Raw genomic sequence first — 19,386 nt, 5'->3', positions numbered from 1 at the left:
TGGCGGAGTGGACTCGATGGGCCGAATGGCCTTACTTCCACTCCTATGTCTTATGGCATACTTGACATCTAAAACTGCACTTATCATCCGTAAATCTGTGTAAGAAAAGTTTGATGGTTGACTATCTGGGATCACATGCAAACCCATTACTCAAGCAAATAACATACTAACTACTGAAATGTGGGAAGGTTTTTCCCCACATCAAAAATCTAGAATTCTCTCCTCAAAGGGGAACTTCCCACCTCAAAGAATGTTAATATCAGAAAAATTGGAGCCCCCCCCCCAACCGATCGGGATTATGTTAATACTCCCAAGTTTCATTGCACTGATCTGGTCAAAAATGAAACCTCGTCCACTAACCTGAAGAAATGATTGCTAGAGAGAGATAGGCCACTGCTTCCTTTACGTACGTGTCACCTTCTTTATTTTGTAGGATTGACATGGCACAGGAATGACAATGTCTCTGCATTAAGTCTCGATCTTCTGACTTAAAAATGTCCATTATGGGCAGGAGGCAGGAGGTATCACCAATCTCAATAACCTTCTTTATTAGCTGAAATAAAGAGACATTTTTTGTGAGACCTCAAAAACTGGACGGAGGCCCTCTAATTCACTGACCCTTCCTCGCGGATAATTACAGGAGTATACAGTATCTGAAAAGGAGTATCTGGCCATTCCCAGAATGCCATTATTATTTTGCATGATCCTTCTCATAAACTTCGGTCAAATCTTTCCACAGATACCATCCAATTTACATACATTTGCTGATCCAAATAGGAACAATACTGGGAACTTTATTTCATGTTCTTTACATACCATGTCCACCCTCTGAAAATCATAACATGCAGTTGTCTGAATAATGAAAAAAGTGGTAATTTACAGCTCAAATTACAATCTTAAAACTCCTCTCCCAGATGAACTGCAGAATAGAATTTGCAAATAAGGTAATTCATTACTTAGCATTGTGAATGTTGTGAAAACCCAACCACTTCACTTAATGTTTCACAGTGGTGGAAGGAATCTGCCACTCTTTCGTATCCTGGCCTACATGGAATCTCAGTCCCACATTATTGTGTGAACTCTTAAATGTTTCTTAAATGGCCCAGATATATAAATAACAGGCTCTTCTGAATTTTGGGTTGAAATTATGTTATAATTACTCTTCTGAAAACAGCCTATTAAAACAACAGGTTAAAACAGCAGGCAAAAGAAATCCACAGGAATGTGCTTATGACTAATCCATCCATCTGCAAGTTATGTAAATTCCTAAAAGGGACAAAAGACCACAGGGCATGAAATAATTCCCCCCCCCCCCCCCTTCAGGAAGTTTAACATTTTTCCTAGATTTCCAAAAGACATAAAACCATCAATTTAATACTGTACAATTCTAACCAGTTGTATATGAAAGCGGACATTCTCATGGTCTTAGCAGGACTTGAGCCAGCCAATCTCTGTATTTGGTCTAGTCCCATATCAAGCCCATAACCTAGGCTCATACTTCCTGAGGAGTGATGCATTGTTTCAGATAAAGCACTAAAATTGTCCACTGGTTGGAGTCGTACCTACCACAAAGGATTGTGGTTGTTGCACGTTAATCATCTCAGTCCATCACTGCAGGAGTTCCTCAGGGTAGTGTTGTGGCCCAACCATCTTCAGCTATTTCACCAATGAACGTCACTCCATCACAAGGTCATTTGTGATTGCTCAGATACCTAAGCAGTCTGTCCCATTTGTAAGACCTGGACAACTTTCGGGCTTGGGCCGATGTATTCAACAAGTGTTATTTGCCACTTACGTGAGAGGCGTTAACCATCTCCAACAAGAGATAATCTAACCATCGCCCCATGACATTCAATGGCATTACCATTGCTTAATCTCCCATTATCAACATCCTGAGGGTTACCACTGACCAGGAACTGAACTGGGCTAGCCACGTAAATACTGTGGCTACAACATCACGTCAGAATCTGTGAATTCTGGAGCAAATAACTCGCCTTCGCCTTCCAAAACATATCCACCATCTACAGAAACCAAATTAGGAGTGTAATGGAATACTCTTCACTTGCCTGGATGGGTGCAGTTCCATTAACACCCAAAACGCTCAACACCCTCCAGAACACGTATCCCACGTGGTTGACACCCCATCCACCCCCTTCAACAATCAGTACCTCACCTCCAACACAAAAGTGGCAGCAATGGATATAGTCCACAAGATGCACCGTAGCAACTCACCAAGAATAATTCAACAGCATCTTCCAAATCCAGGACCACTACCACCTAGAAGGACAAGGACACCAGTTGCAATGGGAACACCACAACCTGCAGGTCCCCTCCAAGGCAAACACCATCCTGGCATGGAAATATATTGTAATTCCTTCACTGTTACTGGATAAAAATCCTGCAACTCCCTCCTTCACAGCACTGTGGGTGTTCCACATGGAGTGCAGCGATTCAAGAATGCAGCTCACAATTACCTTCTCAAGGGTAATTAGGGAGGGGCAATAAAAGTGCTGGCCTTGCCAGCAACACCCATGAAAGAATATAAACAAACTGGTCTGCCTGTACAGGTGGTTATCGAGGATCCATTTTTGGTAGAAGAGCAGAGATTTAGTATCCATCCTTAAACAACATTATGAAAACAGATTAATTGGTCAATTCTCAGTGCTGCTTGGGGATCTTGCTGTACAGAAATGTAGTGATTAATTAATATTTCAGCAAAGTACATCAGAATATTCCAATGATGTGAAAGGCACAATACCCAATGGCGTGAAAGGCACAATACAAATGCAATTTTCTTTATAGCATTCAATCACAACAACGGACCAATTCAGTTGATCTCTTCTTTTATGAATGTCTGATGAACTTGTACAAAATCCCAAAGTTACTGAATGCTTTTAAAAAAATGAAATCAGAGAGACCCTTACTGCAGATGTGCTAAGTCTTTGTACAGGAACAACACTGGATGGGGAATTTCCCCAGCAATTCTGCTTAAATTCTTTTTTATAAAGAGAGAGAGCAAAAGTGCATAAGAGAAGGGATGTAATGGGTTGCATGTGACTAAATGTAAAAGCTTAAAGTTGTTTTAAGGCTTTACTGCAATTTTGTAGTTATTAAACTCCTCCTGACATTTAACTCATGTTAGTGTTTTTACAACATCATTGATTAAAAATGGATCAAAGGAAATGCCAAACAATTATAGGCCAATTAGTCTTTTGTCGGTGGTGGGCAAATTATTAGAATCAATCCTGAGAAATAGGATCAATTATCACAAATGAAGGCATTGAGTAGTCAGGGATAGTCAGCATGGATTTGTTAAAGGAAGATCTTGCCTCACAAATTTGATTGAATTCTTTGAGGAAGTGACAAGAAGGGTTGATGTTGTGTACATGGATTTTAGCAAGGCATTTGGCAAGGTCCCACATGGCAGATTGGTCAAAAAAGTAAACGCCCATGGGATACAGGGCAATTTGGCAACTGAATAAAAAGTTGGCTTAGTAACAGGAAACAAAGGGTAATGGTCGATTGCTGCCCTTGCAACTGAAAAGTTGTTTCAAGTGGTGTTCCACAGGGCTCGATGTTGGGATCATCACTGTTTCTGTTATATATTAATGATTTGGAAGTGAATGTGGGGGCACGACTGTGAAATTTGCAGCTGACACAAATATTGGTTGAGTGGTGGACAGTGTAGAGGATAGCTATACTCTCCAAAACGATATAAATGGATTGGTGGAGTGGGCGCTAAAGTGGCTGATGGAATTTAATACCGAGAAGTGTGAAGTCATACAATTTGAGAGGTGAAACATTTATAAGGAGTACACAATAAATGGGAATATACTAAGAGGGGTTGAGGAAGTGAGAAATCTTGGCGTACAAGTACACAGGTCCCTAAAGGCAGCAGTTAAAGTAGACAAGGTTGTAAAGAAAGCTTATGGAATGTTCTCCTTCATTGTCAGCGATATAGAATATAAAAGGATATAATGTAGGAATTGTATAAAAGACTGGTGAGGCCACAACTGGAGTATTGTATGCAGTTCTGGTTACCACATTACAGGATGGACGTAATTTCTCCAGAGAGAGTGCAGAAGAGGTTTACAAGAACGACTAGCAAAGTGTAGCTACGAGGAGAGATTGGATAGGTTGGGATTCTTTTTCTTGGAACAAAGAAGGCTGAGGGAGCACTTAAATGAGGTGTACAAAATGATATGGGGAAGTGACAGAGAGGACAAGATAAAATTATTTCCCTTGGTGGAGAATTCTAGAATCAGGAGACAAAGATTCAAAGGTAAGTGGCAGAAGGTGTAGAGGGGACATGAGGAAGAACCTTTATTGCCCAAAAGGTAGTGGGAGTCTGGAATTCACTGCCCGACTTGGTGGTGGAGGTAGAGACCCTAAACCCCTTTAAAAAGTACCTGGATCTGCACCTTAAGTGCTGTATGCTACAGGGCTATGGGCAATATGGGCCAGATGGCCTCCTTCTGTGTTGTAACCTTTCTATGGTACAACGGCTCTGTAGTACTGGAGGCAAAATCTACAAAACAAAAATCAGCTAGCTCAGTTGCCTATTATTTCACTGGTTTATTTGATCACCAGAATCCCTTTCTTCATTCCTGCTTTAAGTCCATCTGAACCAGAACATAAGATTTCAATTCAATGTTCTGACCCAAAGACAGAACCTCTGGCAACGTAGCATTCACTCCCTCAGTACTGCACTGAATGGCCCGCCCGCATCATCATCACGTCAATGTCATAAATATATATTATTATAACCACCATTATTCTAACATTTCTGATCATATGGCTTGTGATGAACAGTGACTTTAGACCCATGGGGTGGGATTTTCTCAGCCCGGGGCCGGGCCGGAGAATCCCCGCGAACAGTGAAAATAGCACCACGCCACCCCGACACGCAATTCTAATCGCCGTGGCCGGCCCGCCGCGGGATGGGCTGAGTGGCTGTCGTGAAAAGGCCGAGTCCCGCCGGCGCCATCCACACCAGCTCTCAGCTGGTGGATCCTGTGGTGGGGTGGGGGGCCTCTGATGTGGCCTGGCCCACGATCGGGACCCACCGATTGGCGGCCGGCCTCTCTATCTAGGGGCCTCCTTTCCTACGCGCCGGTCCCTGTAGTCCTGCACCATGTTGGGTCGGGGCCGGCGCGTTGAAGGAGGCCAATGTGCATGCACGCGTTGGCACCGGCACCACTGCAGCACATGTGAACCGCTCCAGTGCTGTGCTGGCCCCTTGTAGGGGCCAGAATTAGTCGTCAGGTCAGCCTGATCACGCCGCCGTAAAACCCTCAACCACTATGGTTTTCCTGATGTCAAATCTGTGTCTGTTGTATACTAACTGGTAAAAAAATCAATCGCTGGAACTTTTCAATAGTTTCAATATCATTGTGTTATGTGACTTCTAGGACAGCAGAAAGCACTTTAGATGGGCCTTTGTCCGTCCAACATTTCTTATGCTAAACGTAGAAAAAATTCCTACTTCATGTCTCCGAGTTAGCAATCTGCCTGCAGGATCTGAGAAGATAATCTAGGCCAGTGATTCTCAAACCAGTGTTCACGGAGCTCTGGGGTTTTGTACAGACTCTCAGATTGGGTCCGTAAGTAAATGGAAGACAGAAGTGGGCCTGGAGTGAGTCAGGAGGCAGACGAGGATTGCGGTTGCCATATAAGCTGTGGTAAATCGATTGTCTCACCTAGAATAGGAGTGAGTGGAGACAGGCAGGGAGACTGACAAGTCGACCCGCAGTTACCAAGCTGAATGACAGATGAGTTCAGCCTTGATCGATAGGGAAGTTTTAAGTATTCAAATCGGTTCACTTAGCTGTGCGATATCTGTAAGTAACTAGGAACTTCCAAAAGCATAATTAAAACACTCTTTGCATGCAATACTTCAATATCATATGGTATAATTTAGACGGGAGGTGTGATTACTTCAGTAAGTCCTCATTTAACGTTGTTTCACTTTAACATAGTTAATAGAACATAGAACATATAACAGTACAGCACAGAACAGGCCCTTCGGCCCTCGATGTTGTGCCGAGCATTGTCCAAAACCAAGATCAAGCTATCCCACTCCCTGTCATTCTGGTGTGCTCCATGTGCCTATCCAATAACCTCTTGAAAGTTCCTAAAGTGTCCGACTCCACTATCACAGCAGGCAGTCCATTCCACACCCTAACCAGCTTTATGGCTTTGATGACTATGGCAAGATTTTTCTGCCCTGCCGACAGTGCACCCCCACCGCAGGTTTCTCGGCAGAAAGGGGTGCATTCAACTGAAATCCTTTGGCAGGCACCCCCTACCACCACGAAGCATACAGCGGGTTACTTGCTAAATCCAACCACATGTGGGCAGTCTATCATGTCTTGCATCTTTGGAAATCTGACAATGCTACTGAATCATCTGGCTCTTTCAGCCTGACAGGTGAGATCCACTCTAAATTAAATAAAGTTATGTCTATTTGAATATGGCATCTGTAACCACTTTAATGCAGTGATGAGCAGTTGGTTGCATTATCCTATTGTGTTCTCAGTCCTTAATCAACCAATGCCAAGAATCTGTTCATCTTTAACAATATCAACCAACAATTAAGATTTCCCTTACTTTAAACAAAAAATTTATAACACACTTAGAGAAAAAAAACTCAGTTTTCCATATTTTTCTTTTTAAAATAAATTTAGGGTACCCAATTTTTTCCCCCCCAATTAAAGGGCAATTTAGCGTGGCCAATCCACCTAACCTGCACATCTTTGGGTTGCGGGGGTGAAACCCACGCAGACACGGGGAGAATGTGCAAACTCCACAGACAGTGACCCGGGGCCGGGATTCGAATCCAGGTCCTCAGCGCCGTAGGCAACAATGCTCACCACTGTGCCACGTGCTGCCCCAGTTTTCCATATTTCTTACAACTTCTAGGGACATCCAATAATTTCTTGGAGCAAGTATTCCTGCATGTAAAACAGTCTGATAATTGGTGACTTGGGTCGACACATTTTATTTTGGAGATCTTTTATCTCTCCAACATTTTGATACCAGCAAAATCATTCCTCAGTGACACTCTTTTCGAATGACCATTATCCGAATGAGAACAGATATCCCAAACTCTTTACCAGATTTCCTTCAAGTACAAAGATGTGCAGGTAGGTGGGGTTACTGAACATCCCTTATCTGAAATTCTGAAAACCAAGAAATTCCAAAATCCACACTTTTCAGCGCTGACGTGATGTCATGAATGGGAAATCTCACAAGACTCTGGGAAGGTTCCCGGGCAATATGCAGGTTCCAACACGCCACACATGTGCATTATCACATTATATTGCAAAATTCAATGCACACTTGACCCAAGCAATTATGATAAGGGATGCTCAACTGGGGCTGGTTTAGCACACTGGGCTAAATCGCTGGCTTTTAAAGCAGACCAGGGCAGGCCAGCAGCACGGTTCAATTCCCGTATCAGCCTCCCTGAACAGCCGCCGGAATGTGGTGACTAGGGACTTTTCACAGTAACTTCATTGAAGCCTACTCGTGACAATAAGTGATTTTCATTCATTCATTTCATTTTTATAGTGTCAACATTTAACATTGCCAGTTTCATTTTAAAAGTCATTGGCAGACTACCTTTTCTGTGGTTTGCCTGGGCACAAACCCTTCTTTGCCACAGAGATTCTGCTCTTTACCTCAGTCCTGACTCCATCCCTGACATGGTGGCGCTCTTCAGCCTGCCTCCCACCCTCTTCTTACCAGGGCCTGTTTTCAACAACAATGCTGCTGGCTTCGATTCTGAACTGAAGTTCATGGGCTCCATCTAATGGTAGAAGTTAATTGGTGCAGGAAATGCCAGTATTCCAGCAGCTTCTTACACTGACCAACTTCTGGCATCAGATAGAAACATATTGAGGCGAGTGTATTGTTTTTAAAATTATGTACAAGATTTATTTTATTTTGAAAATTATTCCAGCTCGGAATACATAGTACACTGCATGTGTGGTACAGTATTTCAATGTGTACATTGTTTTTTCTGGGCAACTGGAGTCTGAAGGAACCCAACTCTGGCTTTAACATTGATTCATATGGGAGCCCTGGATTCTCATTAGACTTAAAGTTGTGACTTTTCAGGAATATCTTTTTCTTTGGCGAGCACTCACGAACGAGTATGATTGTCCACCTAGAGAACTCTGGTTGTAGGTTCTGTGGGTCCTTGTGTGGCTGTTGGGCCTGATCCTAGAGCCGCATCTTCAACCTGGGAGGTTATTTCTGGGAGGTAGGATCGGCTCTTGAGCCCTAGATTGCTGGTATTCCTTTCTTAGGCTCTCGTGCATCCTCTTGCCATCAGATGTCCTCAAAGAATTGCATCTCTTCAACCAGGAGTTCCATCAAGTAGGTCTCTTCTGAGCAAATGTCTCCCCGTCGCTGATGTAAATGCTGGTTTTCTTGAGGTAAGCCTTCAGGGTATCTTTGAAGTGCTTCCTTTGCCCTTCTCCTTTCGGGAGTCTTCCTTGATTTTCCGGAAGTGTTAGCGGAATAAATTGCTATACGTGTCAGGATTGATATAATAAAGATGTCTCAAAGTATTGTAATAGCACAGGTCAAGGGCAAACCAGCAGGCAAGGGGTTAAACATATACCAAGGGAAAACCAGCACACAAGGGCTTAAAGTCACCCACATTGGAAATGATTGAATCATCTCACAGAGCATTTAAATACGAAAAGGGAAACACAGGAGGCCCCAGTAAGTCTAAGGGATCTACTGTCCAACACTGTCGCACCTCTTCTCGAAGTTAAATATGTTAAGCACAAACCCATGAGATTGTACGGAAACATTGTATTCTTTAATCGTTTTCCCATTATGGGAACCAGAAAATATGCATACTGATCACTTTGTATTGTTCCGAATGATTCAGTGGCGTCAATACCTGCTTGTGACTCCGAAGAACTTTAAATATATATGCATGATATTCTGAGGACAGGCAGAGCTGACTTTTGCGAGTTACAGGATAGTCACAGAATCTCTCTCTCCTGTGTGCAGTTTTTCCGAATTAAACCAAGTTTTACCAACACCAAGCAGTCAAGAACAAACTTTGAGGTTTTTCTTCCCTCCAACAGGAAGGATTTCTTCAGACACTGGGAGAAGATGGTTATAGCGAGGATTTGGGCAATTATCTTGCTGTCGCCGGTGAATCAGTAGGTCTGATAGTTCCCCCAGTTTGTTTTATCTCCTTCATTATGGTGGCAATGACAGCATCCCTGAGGTCGGCAGGAATTTCTTCTCAATCACAAATTTTTCGTAACAGCTGATGGAGATAACGAGTGATCTCTTCTCCAAGTTTGAAAATCTCTACTGGAATCCCATCCACTCCAGCGACTTTTCCATTCTTCACAGGTTTGATGGTGGCTGGTGGCTTGAACTTCGCCCACGCTTGGTGGGAGTCCAAGATGATCTTTGATGGGGAGTTGGGGATTTCCTCAAACACATGTCCTCATCTGTGACTGTATCACAGTTTTGGAGTTCTTTGAAGTATTCTTTGAAGGCTGATGTTTTCTATGTCTCTCAAGAGGGTTCTGACCTTACTCTGCACCGATCCGAAGCCTAGGTATTGGGTCCATATATTGCCTTGGTGGCACTGAAGAAGCCCTGGGTGTCGTGCTGTCGGCAAAGAGTTGCAGCTCACTTAGCTTCCTCACCCACCATTTGTTTCTCTATTTCTTTGTACCGCCGCCTTGGCTGATTGATGAGCTCTCCTCTTTGCCTTGCTAGTTATGTTGATTTGCCAGGCAGGGAGACTTTCCTCTTCTTGTTGATGAATGGTGTGGTCATTTCGGCGAACCACGCTTGGCATTTCCTGGTGCTGTAGCTGATGGTTTCTTCACAGCTCAAGATGATAGCTGTCTTCAGTTCTTCTCTACTCCATTAAAATGGAGGCTTTGGAGACGTAACCACAACTTAAAGGGAGGACTTTGCTAGTCCATTTGAAAATAGGTCTTTCAACCAAAGTAAACACTCAAGAGCCACTGTTCTAGGCCAACATTTGAGTGCAGTATTGAGGATGTGCTGCATTGCTGGAGTGTCCTTTGGAGGTGATGCAAAACAAAAGTCCCACTTGAAGTAACGGGTGGACATTAAAGATTCCATGGCATCGGTTAACGGGCACATAGTTTCCACCGAGACCTGGTTAACATCAGGGTAGACATTGTCTATCAGCTCAGTACAATTCAAATCCAACTCAGATTGATGTGTTGGAAGACGTCTGTATCGGTTGACTTTAACAGGTTGACATGGATTTTAGTTTCCAATAGGAAAGAACACAAAATGGACTTTAATTTGGGCACTAACTGGCATTGAGACTCAGGCAGACAGGTGTACCAAATTGAAAGATGTCACACTAGTGCTATAGGGTGACATTTTACTGGGCTTGGAGCTGAGGCACATTGTTGGGACAGACAACAGGGAGCTTTATTCAGCCTTGAGCTGTGCTTTACCCAGCCAGGGAGTGTTTGATACAGAGACTTACCTGAAATAGTCTGCATACAATGGGCATTCCAGATAACACTGGACAATCAGAGCCCCATTATATATTCTGCAGGGAAAGAGCCACCATGTGATACATTCACAGAAATGAGCCAGTCAGTACTGCTGAGTCAGCAAGACCCCGGCACATTGCTTTGCTATCCTCAGCAATGTCAGTTTGGCATCACTACTGAATGCACTTTAATATAGTTAGAGAGCAATATAAAGTGTAATATAATGCAGATTGTTCCCTTCCACATCTTTTCCAGTAGGCTGCACCAAATTATGTTTGTACATTTTCATCACAAAGTAAGGACATCTCAAGAGAACAGAAAAGTGGTGGGAGGTGAGGGAATATAGTGGTGAGCTGGGAGTAGTTGAAGGGTGTGTTGTTTTTAAGAAGGTGTTTCAAACAAAGAGAAGGCAGACAGCATAGGGTTGGTGGAGGATGCCACAAAGCATGCAGGGTTGTGACATTAAAGGAGAGAATAGCAATAATGTAGAGTTACAGGGTATACCGGAGATGATCCTCCAGATTAGGTATAGTTAGGCAGTAAAAGAATTTGAAAGGTTAGATACAAATTAATGGTTTGGTACAGGATTTAAGTCATGTTAAATTTTAAACTTGCAATTGAGAATCTATCTGGAGGAACAGAGACCAGAGAGGATTTGGTGCCTTGAGTAGCCTCACGGTAGCATGGTGGTTAGCATCAATGCTTCACAGCTCCAGGGTCCCAGGTTCGATTCCCGGCTGGGTCACTGTCTGTGTGGAGTCTGCACGTCCTCCCCGTGTGTGCGTGGGTTTCCTCCGGGTGCTCCGGTTTCCTCCCACAGTCCAAAGATGTGCGGGTTAGGTGGATTGGCCATGCTAAATTGCCCGTAGTGTAAAGGTTAATGGGGGGATTGTTGGGTTAGGGGTATGTGGGTTTAAGTGGGATGATCATTGCTCGGCACAACATCGAGGGCCGAAGGGCCTGTTCTGTGCTGTACTGTTCTATGTTCTATGAGTAGCACACTCACGCATATTTGGGCTTGAAATTCTGCACTATTCACCATTTTGGCTCCCTGCTGCCCTCCACAATCTCAGATTCCCTGCTGGAAGTGACAGGAAATATAAAATCTGCCCCACAGTGTAATTTCCACAGGTGCCAATATGCACTTACCCATCTCAGTATAATTCTATGCACACCCGTATAACAGTGGCAACATTTCCAACGCATTTCACTAACTGTAAAACCTTTGGGATAGTTGGAGGTGATGAAAGGTTCTATAAATGTAAGTCTTTCTCTTTTTTGTGTAGTCTTATATAACACTCCTCAGTACAATTGTTGGTGGGGCCCATGCTATGTATTCTCCTCAGTACCATTCATAGATGTCCACTTTCAGACAGAAGGCCAACTACATGCAGCGTATATTTAGATGAAAATCTGCTGTCAACATCCATTTTGCCAATGAGCCGTTCCTCTAGTCTACTGAATTTTAAGCCTTTTGGAAAGGATTAAATTAAGAGCAATTTTTTATAACTTATGTCATAGCCACACTCAATGAACATTGTACTGAAGTATGCTGCCTGAAGATATAACTCGAGGATTGCTGCCACCTTGTGGTAAAAAAGATTCTGGTTCCTCTCCTCAAAGCTAATAATCGGGAGCATAGATTTAAGATAAAGGGCGTGTGAATAAAAGCTTTTCCACACAGAGTGTAGTTGGAATCTGGAACTCACTGCCTGAAAACGTGGTAGAAGCGGGAACCCTCACAACATCTAAGATAGTGTTTTTCAAACATTTGTTTCCCAGGACCCACTCTTGCCAACTGGCGGACCTTCGGGGCCCACACCAGCCGACCTTCACAACACTCGCCGGCCAATCAAAGACTCAAGTATATTTGCCTACCTTTAATACGAAAGGGGAGCCTGCCTGGTCCCCACAATCTCATTCGAATCAGATTCACAGTAGAGGGCAATGCGCATATCAGGTGCAGTCTTCATCTTTGTGCCGTCTTCATCTTTGTGAGAATGGAAAATCCAACCCCGCACATGTAGGTCGTCACGAAGGGCAATTGCAATAAAATTCTTGTTTTACTCAACACTAGTTACTCCCGACAGCCTCATGCACTTCTGGCATGTTTTTAAATGCACTGTCATGGGTCAGGTACAGCAGTTTAGTTTTTTTCATTTGGAGGCAGTTATAACGGACTCGGAGGTCTCAACCGCGGGAGGTCTCAACCGCAAAAGGAATTTTTCACCCACTACTTCTTTTTCAAAATCTGAAACCCCCTCTCATTCACCAGTACTTCCCTGCATATAATGCATATGGGCTTTGTATCCTGATTTACATTGGTACAACTGACAAAACCAAACCTCAATAAATCATCTGTATACTGCTTTGTTGCTAATTTAGGGCACTTGACATCAAGTGTATGTGCAAGGCGTGTGGCCTGCTCAATGCTGCTTACAGCCGTTTTAATTTTAGAAGTCGGAAGCAGCTGCCATTCTCAGTTGAAATGCCGGCAGGAGCCGTTGGCCGCTTCTCCTACGATTGGGAACACCACGACCGCCCCGATACCCTACCGCACGTAAAAAACCCTAATGAACAGGGATGAACACTTGAAGTAACATGACATGCAAGGCTACCGGCCAAGTGCTGAAAAATGGGATAAGGTAGGCTTAATGGCTGGGGTGGACGTGATCGACCGAAGATCCCCTTTTTACGCTGTAAAAACGATATCTTTGTGACTAAAAGGGATCAGGAAAAACCCTTCATATTTTTATTTGTTGAAACATGGACCATTGGGAGCAGTAAACACACAAATGTACCGTTAAAGAACAAATAAACATTTGGAGCATTTAGAACATACAGTGCAGGCCATTCAGCCCATCGAGTCTGCACCAACCCACTTAAGCCCTCACTTCCACCCTATCCCCGTAACCCACTAACCTCTCCTAACCTTTTTTGGTCACTAAGGGCAATTTATCATGGTCAATCCACCTACCTGCATGTCTTTGGACTGTGGGAGGAAACCCACGCAGACACGGGGAGAACGTGCGGACTCCGCACAGTGACTCAGCAGGGAATCGAACCTGGGACTCTGGCTCTGTAAAGCCACAGCAGGGCCATTGGGAGAGTGAGGCTGTGCAATAATTTTCAGCTTGCTCTAACAATGAAGCAACATAGTTACGATGCACCGAATGACCACTTTCTGTGCTGTAAATAACGAAACATCAACAATTTGTTTTCAAATTCTTTAGTTAAGTCATCCCTGAGGCAGTCCCTCTTTCTCAAGAAATACTGATGCAAGGGAATATCAAGCTGGACAATGCCTCACACTAACTACCTTAATTAATTTCCCTTCAGCACCCCAGATGTTGTACCTGGTTGGCGTCATATAGAAAGCCTTTCTTCAGCTGAAGTAGGGCAAGCCGAGCCAGGACTGAGGAATGTTGAGGGTTCTTGCCAAGAGAAACCAGCAACGTCTTGTGAGCATCTTCCATCCAACCGAGCTGGTAGAGGGCATCTGCAGACAGAATTCGGGAAACCTCATCTGATGGCTCCAGCTCCAGTAGCAACAAAGCTAGGTAGTGAACACCCAATGCATCTCTAGGAATAAGCAAACAAGTTTGCATTTAATAAATCAATACTTTTGTCTTCCCTTTAAAACTAATCAAACATCTAATCAGCACATTTTTTTTATAGAACCATTGACTAGATCATAGAATTTACAGTGCAGACGACTATTTAGCCCATCGAGTCTGCACCAGCCTTGGAAAGGGCACCATACTTAAACCTATCCCTCCACTCTATACCCGTAACGCAGTACCCCCACGTGACCTTTTGGACACTAAGGGGCAATTTAGAACAGCCAATCCACCGAACCTGCACATCTTTGGACTGTGGGAGGGAACCGGAGCAAACCCATGCAGACACGGGGAGATAGTGCAAACTCCAGTCACCCGAGGCTGGAATTGAACCCGGGACCCTGGAGCTGTGAGACAGCAGTGCTACGGTAACCATAGCATTCCAACAGTGCAGAAGGAAGCCATTCGGTCCACCAAGTCTACACTGACTCTCATAAAGAGCACGCTACCTAGATCCCCATACCCACCCTATCCCTTAACCTAGCCCATACGTCCCTGGACACCGAGGGGCAATTAAGTCCTGAAATAGGACTTGAAAACCCCTCGGACCCAAGCATTCTACTCCTACCAAATGTCAGGTCTCATATTACTCATTTCCTACATCCCAGCAGTTTCCTAGAAGCAATCAGACTTAATTGATACAGGGGGCTGGATTCTCCCCCATCCTCAGTGGAGCTCCCAATGCGGCGTAGAATCCAGCATCGGACAAACAAACAGGCACTTCCAATGCTCCGGTCCACCACTGGCGGCGGGAACTAGGTTTGTGCCCCACGCCAGCACGTAAGTGTCTGTGGACCAAGAGCTGTCAATCATGAGATGTTTATAAACATTGTGGTTAGTTTCAGAGCTGGCTACTTGAAATCCACTCAAGTGTGAAGGGAAATAAGATTGAACAATTCAGGCAGCTAGCCTTGTAAAATCAATTTCACAATGATATGAATCCTGAAGGGGTTTACACCCAGCTGATATGGAATTCTTTCTCGGAATTTACAGGTGCTGCTTCCTCTGCCTGAGCCAGCAGATGTATTGCACAGGTGAGTTTTAAAGCAGTGCTATTTTCACTGTTTCTGACGGGGGCTGCTCTAAAGCTTCCAGGCAGGAATCTCTCTCATGGGTGGATTCAGGTCACTCTCACACAGGGGGAGGAACATCCTGTGGTGGGGCAGCTGCCGACCCAAAATGGTGCCGGCCGGATAGCAGGATTCACGAGGGAATCCCTCGCAATCCCTGCCATATATAAATTTGCATGGCACGGCAGAGTGAATCACCTCTGATTTGCGCTCCCAGCACGAGCACAAATCAGTGGCAATTCATCTCCGGCGGGATAGTTCAGCAAAAGGAGAATTCTGGCCAGATTTAAAATACAATGTATTGATATAAGAGGTCGCATGTAATACCCTTCTTTGAAATAATTGCCACTGTTCCCATGTTCTGCACTTCTCTTCTTCCTTAACACAGCACTGGCTGAGGGACTGGGGTGTTTTTTCTGAAGCATTTTCTGCCCTTCTTCCTGCAGGACCTTGTACAGGAGGCCTCGCTGGTTCCAGGGGACGTAGGACTTGACAAACAAGGCCACTTCGTCCAGCCGCAGCCTGCTGGCGGTGATGTAGTCCAGGGCGGTCAGGTAAGGGCTGCCGGACAGCATTCGCACCAGGCCTCGGCCGCACATGGCCTTGACACAGCTCCCGGGATGAGGCAGGTCGTGTTCCAGGATGGACTGGAAATCTTCCAGGGCCCGCGTGAGGTCGCCGGCGTGCAGGTGGGAGAAGCCTCGGAGGACCAGGATGGTGCTGTGATAGGTGCTGGGATCGGCAGCGAGCAGGCCCTGGCACAACCGGAGGGCGCCCTGGGCGTCCCCGCACAGTAGCTTGCAGTCGGCCAGTCGGATCTCTAGGTCCCGCTTGGCCTCCGGTTCGATGTGGGCCACGAGCTGCAGGGCCTCAAGGACGGGCCCAAGGAGCTCGGCTCCCCCGTCAGATCGTAGGTCGGCCCGGCTGCGCACCGTCTCCTTGTACTCGGTTAACTGGGCCTCGATGAGCTGCTTGGCCCGCTCCACCAGGCGGTGCGACGCGAAGAGCTGGTCGACATGTTTCCGGGCCAGCCTGGGGCTGCTGTCGAAGGCCGAGGTCAGGTCGTGGATCACCTCCGTGTCGCGGTTGCCCATGGCGAAGAGAGCGGCGGCCCGGCCCACCAGCAACGAGGCCTTCTCCTCAGGCTTCGAGTGGGCGAGGCCCGGGGTCGGCGCGAGCGCAGCGCTGCCGCTTCCCGCGCTGTCCCCCAACCGCCACTTCTCCAACGGCCGGGCGCCGCACGCTCGGGACGCGATGACGTCACGGGGAGCCACGAGCGCCAGGAAACGGCGGCAATAGGCCAGCAGCCCGGACGCGCCGCCATTTTGCCGCCTCCCTTCGTGCAGCGAAATGTAGTCGTCGAAGGCTCGCACGATGCTGGGCAAGTCTCTCCTCTGCCGGGTGGTGACGAACGCCACGGTCTCGTCCTGCCGCTTCACGAAAGCCTGCAGGTAATCCACCACACCGTTGGCCGAGTGTCTGTCGGACAGGACCCAGGCCAGGGCCCTGGTCAGCAGCAGTCCCAGCGCATGCCCCGGGTGCGCGTTGAGCAAAGCGTTGCAGCGGCTCACCGCCTCCTGGTGCCGGCCGCTCCTCAGGAGCGCATCCATCTTCAGCACCGAGGCCGCCAGGTTGCTGGGGCTCAGCGTGGAGAGGAAGACGGCGGCCACCCCCACGCTGACGGGCGCCTTGCCCGCGGCCTCGCCGCCCGCTGGCCTCGGGACCCAGCTTTGGTCGGCGCACCAGCCCTCCAGCACCGCCAGCACGTCGCCCAGGCCGAGCTCCCCCAAGGATTGGACATGCCGGACGGTCGCCTCGGCGCTTTGGCTGAAAGCGGTGGTGTAACATGCGGTGGCTTGGGCCGGAGAACCGCTCGCAAGGTACTGGTCCCCCTTGATGCAGAGCTGGGTAGGCAGCTCCTCTTCAGACATCACGACTGAGCCGCCGGCACGCCAGAGATTTCCATGTGTGCAAATTCATCCGTATCTGCAAAAGAAGAAACATGCAAAAATTGCAGATTAGATCGATAGAAGTAATCTTCACGTGACAATTTTAACCCAACCAGTCCCTCCGGTAACTGGCTTTTACGCCAGCCCGCTCGTCAGGTGCTCATGCTTTCTATTCAGCTACTGTATTTGCAAAACCCCTAACACATCCCACCAACACCGACGAACATCAGAGATCCCTCCGGTGACAACGGGAACAGCTCTAAAGAGCTATTGCGGACTCTGAACATTAACTCTGTCTCTCTTCACAGATGCTGCTAAACCTGCTGAGTTTTCCCAGCATTTTTAAAAAATGACTCTGGAAACATGTGGGTTATATAGTATTAGGTTTGAATTCTGAGGACTTAGTATTTCAAAGTATAGGCGAGAAGTCATGTAAAATAGATAGTTTTGGCGATTAGAAGGGATACATCATGGTGTCCACCACTCACTGATGGTAACAGTAACAAGAAATACTTAACAGGTGAGAAGGGAAACAAGCTCCTTATGGAATGGAAATTGCTTATTGTCACGAGTAGGCTTCAATGAAGTTACTGTGAAAAGCCCCTAGTCGCCACATTCCGGCGCCTGTCCGGGGAGGCTGGTACGGGAATCGAACCGTACTGCTGGCCTGCTTGGTCTGCTTTAAAAGCCAGCGATTTAGCCGAGTGAGCTAAACCAGCCCTTTGTGGAAGCCTTAAAAAGGTAGATCTTACATTAATAATTCAGATGACCAATTGAGCAAACTATTGGGCTAAATACTGACCAGCAAAGAAATTTTCTGATTTCCAACTGGAGTCACTACCACAGCTTCCATGAGACGGGAGTCAGGAGGTCGAATTCAAACAGGGTGCCTAATATTGAACAGATCTGACATGGAAAACAGAGAATTTCCTTCTGTGTACAGCTCAGTTTCTCACGCCTCTGGTCTTCAGAACAAAGGAGCTGCTCGACTCTGGACAGTAGTAACTTTATCACTAGACTGCAAACGTTAAGCATTCCTAATATCAGCCTCTTGACAACGGTCAGGGAATGAAAGATAACAATGGCCACAATCTACCGGCTGCATCCCACCGGAATCGGGATGCGACAGGTGGATCCCAAGAGAGGCCTCTTTCAGGATTTGCCCAGCTCATCGTACCTCACGAGATCTAATAGGATCTCACGAGATGCCGTGATCTGGATCCTGCCCACAACTTTCCAGATCTGTGAATGATACTGAATAGCTAGTCTCCCTTTAATATGCACTTTCCTGATCTAATCAAGGCAATGGGATCGAATCCCTTCTCCTCGAGCGGCGGTTAGTACTGGTCTCCACTAGCGGGGACCAGGCTTACCAGCACCTGGGGCCATTAGATGGCTGGTCAGGGTGGTGCGGCTGGCACCCCTGATACCACCTGGGCATCCTGGTATTGCCAAGGTGCCCAAGTGGTGCTGGAAAGGGCACTACCAGGGTCCCAGGCTGGCATTATCCTTATTATATGAGGTGCGTGGGCTCAGTGACCCTCTTATAGGTGGCGTGGGATGGTCCGGTGTAGCGCCCGAAACTCTTCCTGCACAGAAGAACAAAACTCAATATTAATGATGGACAATGGAATGGTCTTCAGACGATAACATCACCAGACACCACTGCGGCTTTCCAAATTACACATTTAGAAGCAAGATTGTGGTAATCTTTCTACATTGCGCAATAGAATCACTGACAACTATGCATCTTCAGCCATGAAATGTCTTATTCACAAGAATGTCTTGGTTTCATTATATTTGAATGAGGAAATTGTGTAGTTATCTCTCTTGGTGACACTGAAGCAACACAGCCAACCCTATTGGTTTATTTAAAATAGGCAACCGCTGTTTCTCCTGTCGAATTGCGCAAGTTCCTTTTTCTAAATCAGTCCTACTCTTTCTTTTAACCACCCTTAATATTGCCAGTCTCTTTTCATACTCTCTCCTTGCTCCTCTTACTTTAAAATCTCCCTGGCAGCAGGAATAAACCTCGTTGTGAGGACATTAGATGGCATTAAGAGTATGTGAGGTAGCCGGTTTCTCTGGGGAACAAAGAACTGGCTTGCGTTTAAATAGCATGACGGTTAGTATTGCTGCTTCACAGCACCTGGGACCCGGTTCGAATCCGGCCTCGAGTGACTGAAGTTTACACATTCTCCCTGTGTCTGCGTGGATGTGCAGG

At 46.2% G+C, this 19,386-nt stretch overlaps 1 protein-coding gene across 1 annotated transcript in view; it reads right to left on the bottom strand.

Annotated features, from left to right (window-relative positions):
• ttc34 (tetratricopeptide repeat domain 34) overlaps positions 1-16,874 on the bottom strand; it is a 68,461-nt gene extending 51,587 nt beyond the window's left edge. The window contains exons 1-3 of the mRNA XM_038822047.1: positions 15,541-16,874; positions 13,880-14,105; positions 361-553 (exon numbers count right to left, since the gene is read on the bottom strand). Coding sequence (XP_038677975.1) covers positions 361-553; positions 13,880-14,105; positions 15,541-16,823 — 1,702 coding nt within the window. The 5' untranslated portion in view covers positions 16,824-16,874. The remainder of the gene's footprint in view (positions 1-360; positions 554-13,879; positions 14,106-15,540) is intronic.
• Positions 16,875-19,386: the final 2,512 nt, after the last annotated feature.

This window comes from Scyliorhinus canicula, chromosome 16 (assembly GCF_902713615.1).
Source record: "Scyliorhinus canicula chromosome 16, sScyCan1.1, whole genome shotgun sequence".
NCBI lineage: Eukaryota > Metazoa > Chordata > Chondrichthyes > Carcharhiniformes > Scyliorhinidae > Scyliorhinus > Scyliorhinus canicula.
Note: the sequence above shows the minus strand (reverse complement) of the source record. Positions and strands in the feature narration are given on the sequence as shown.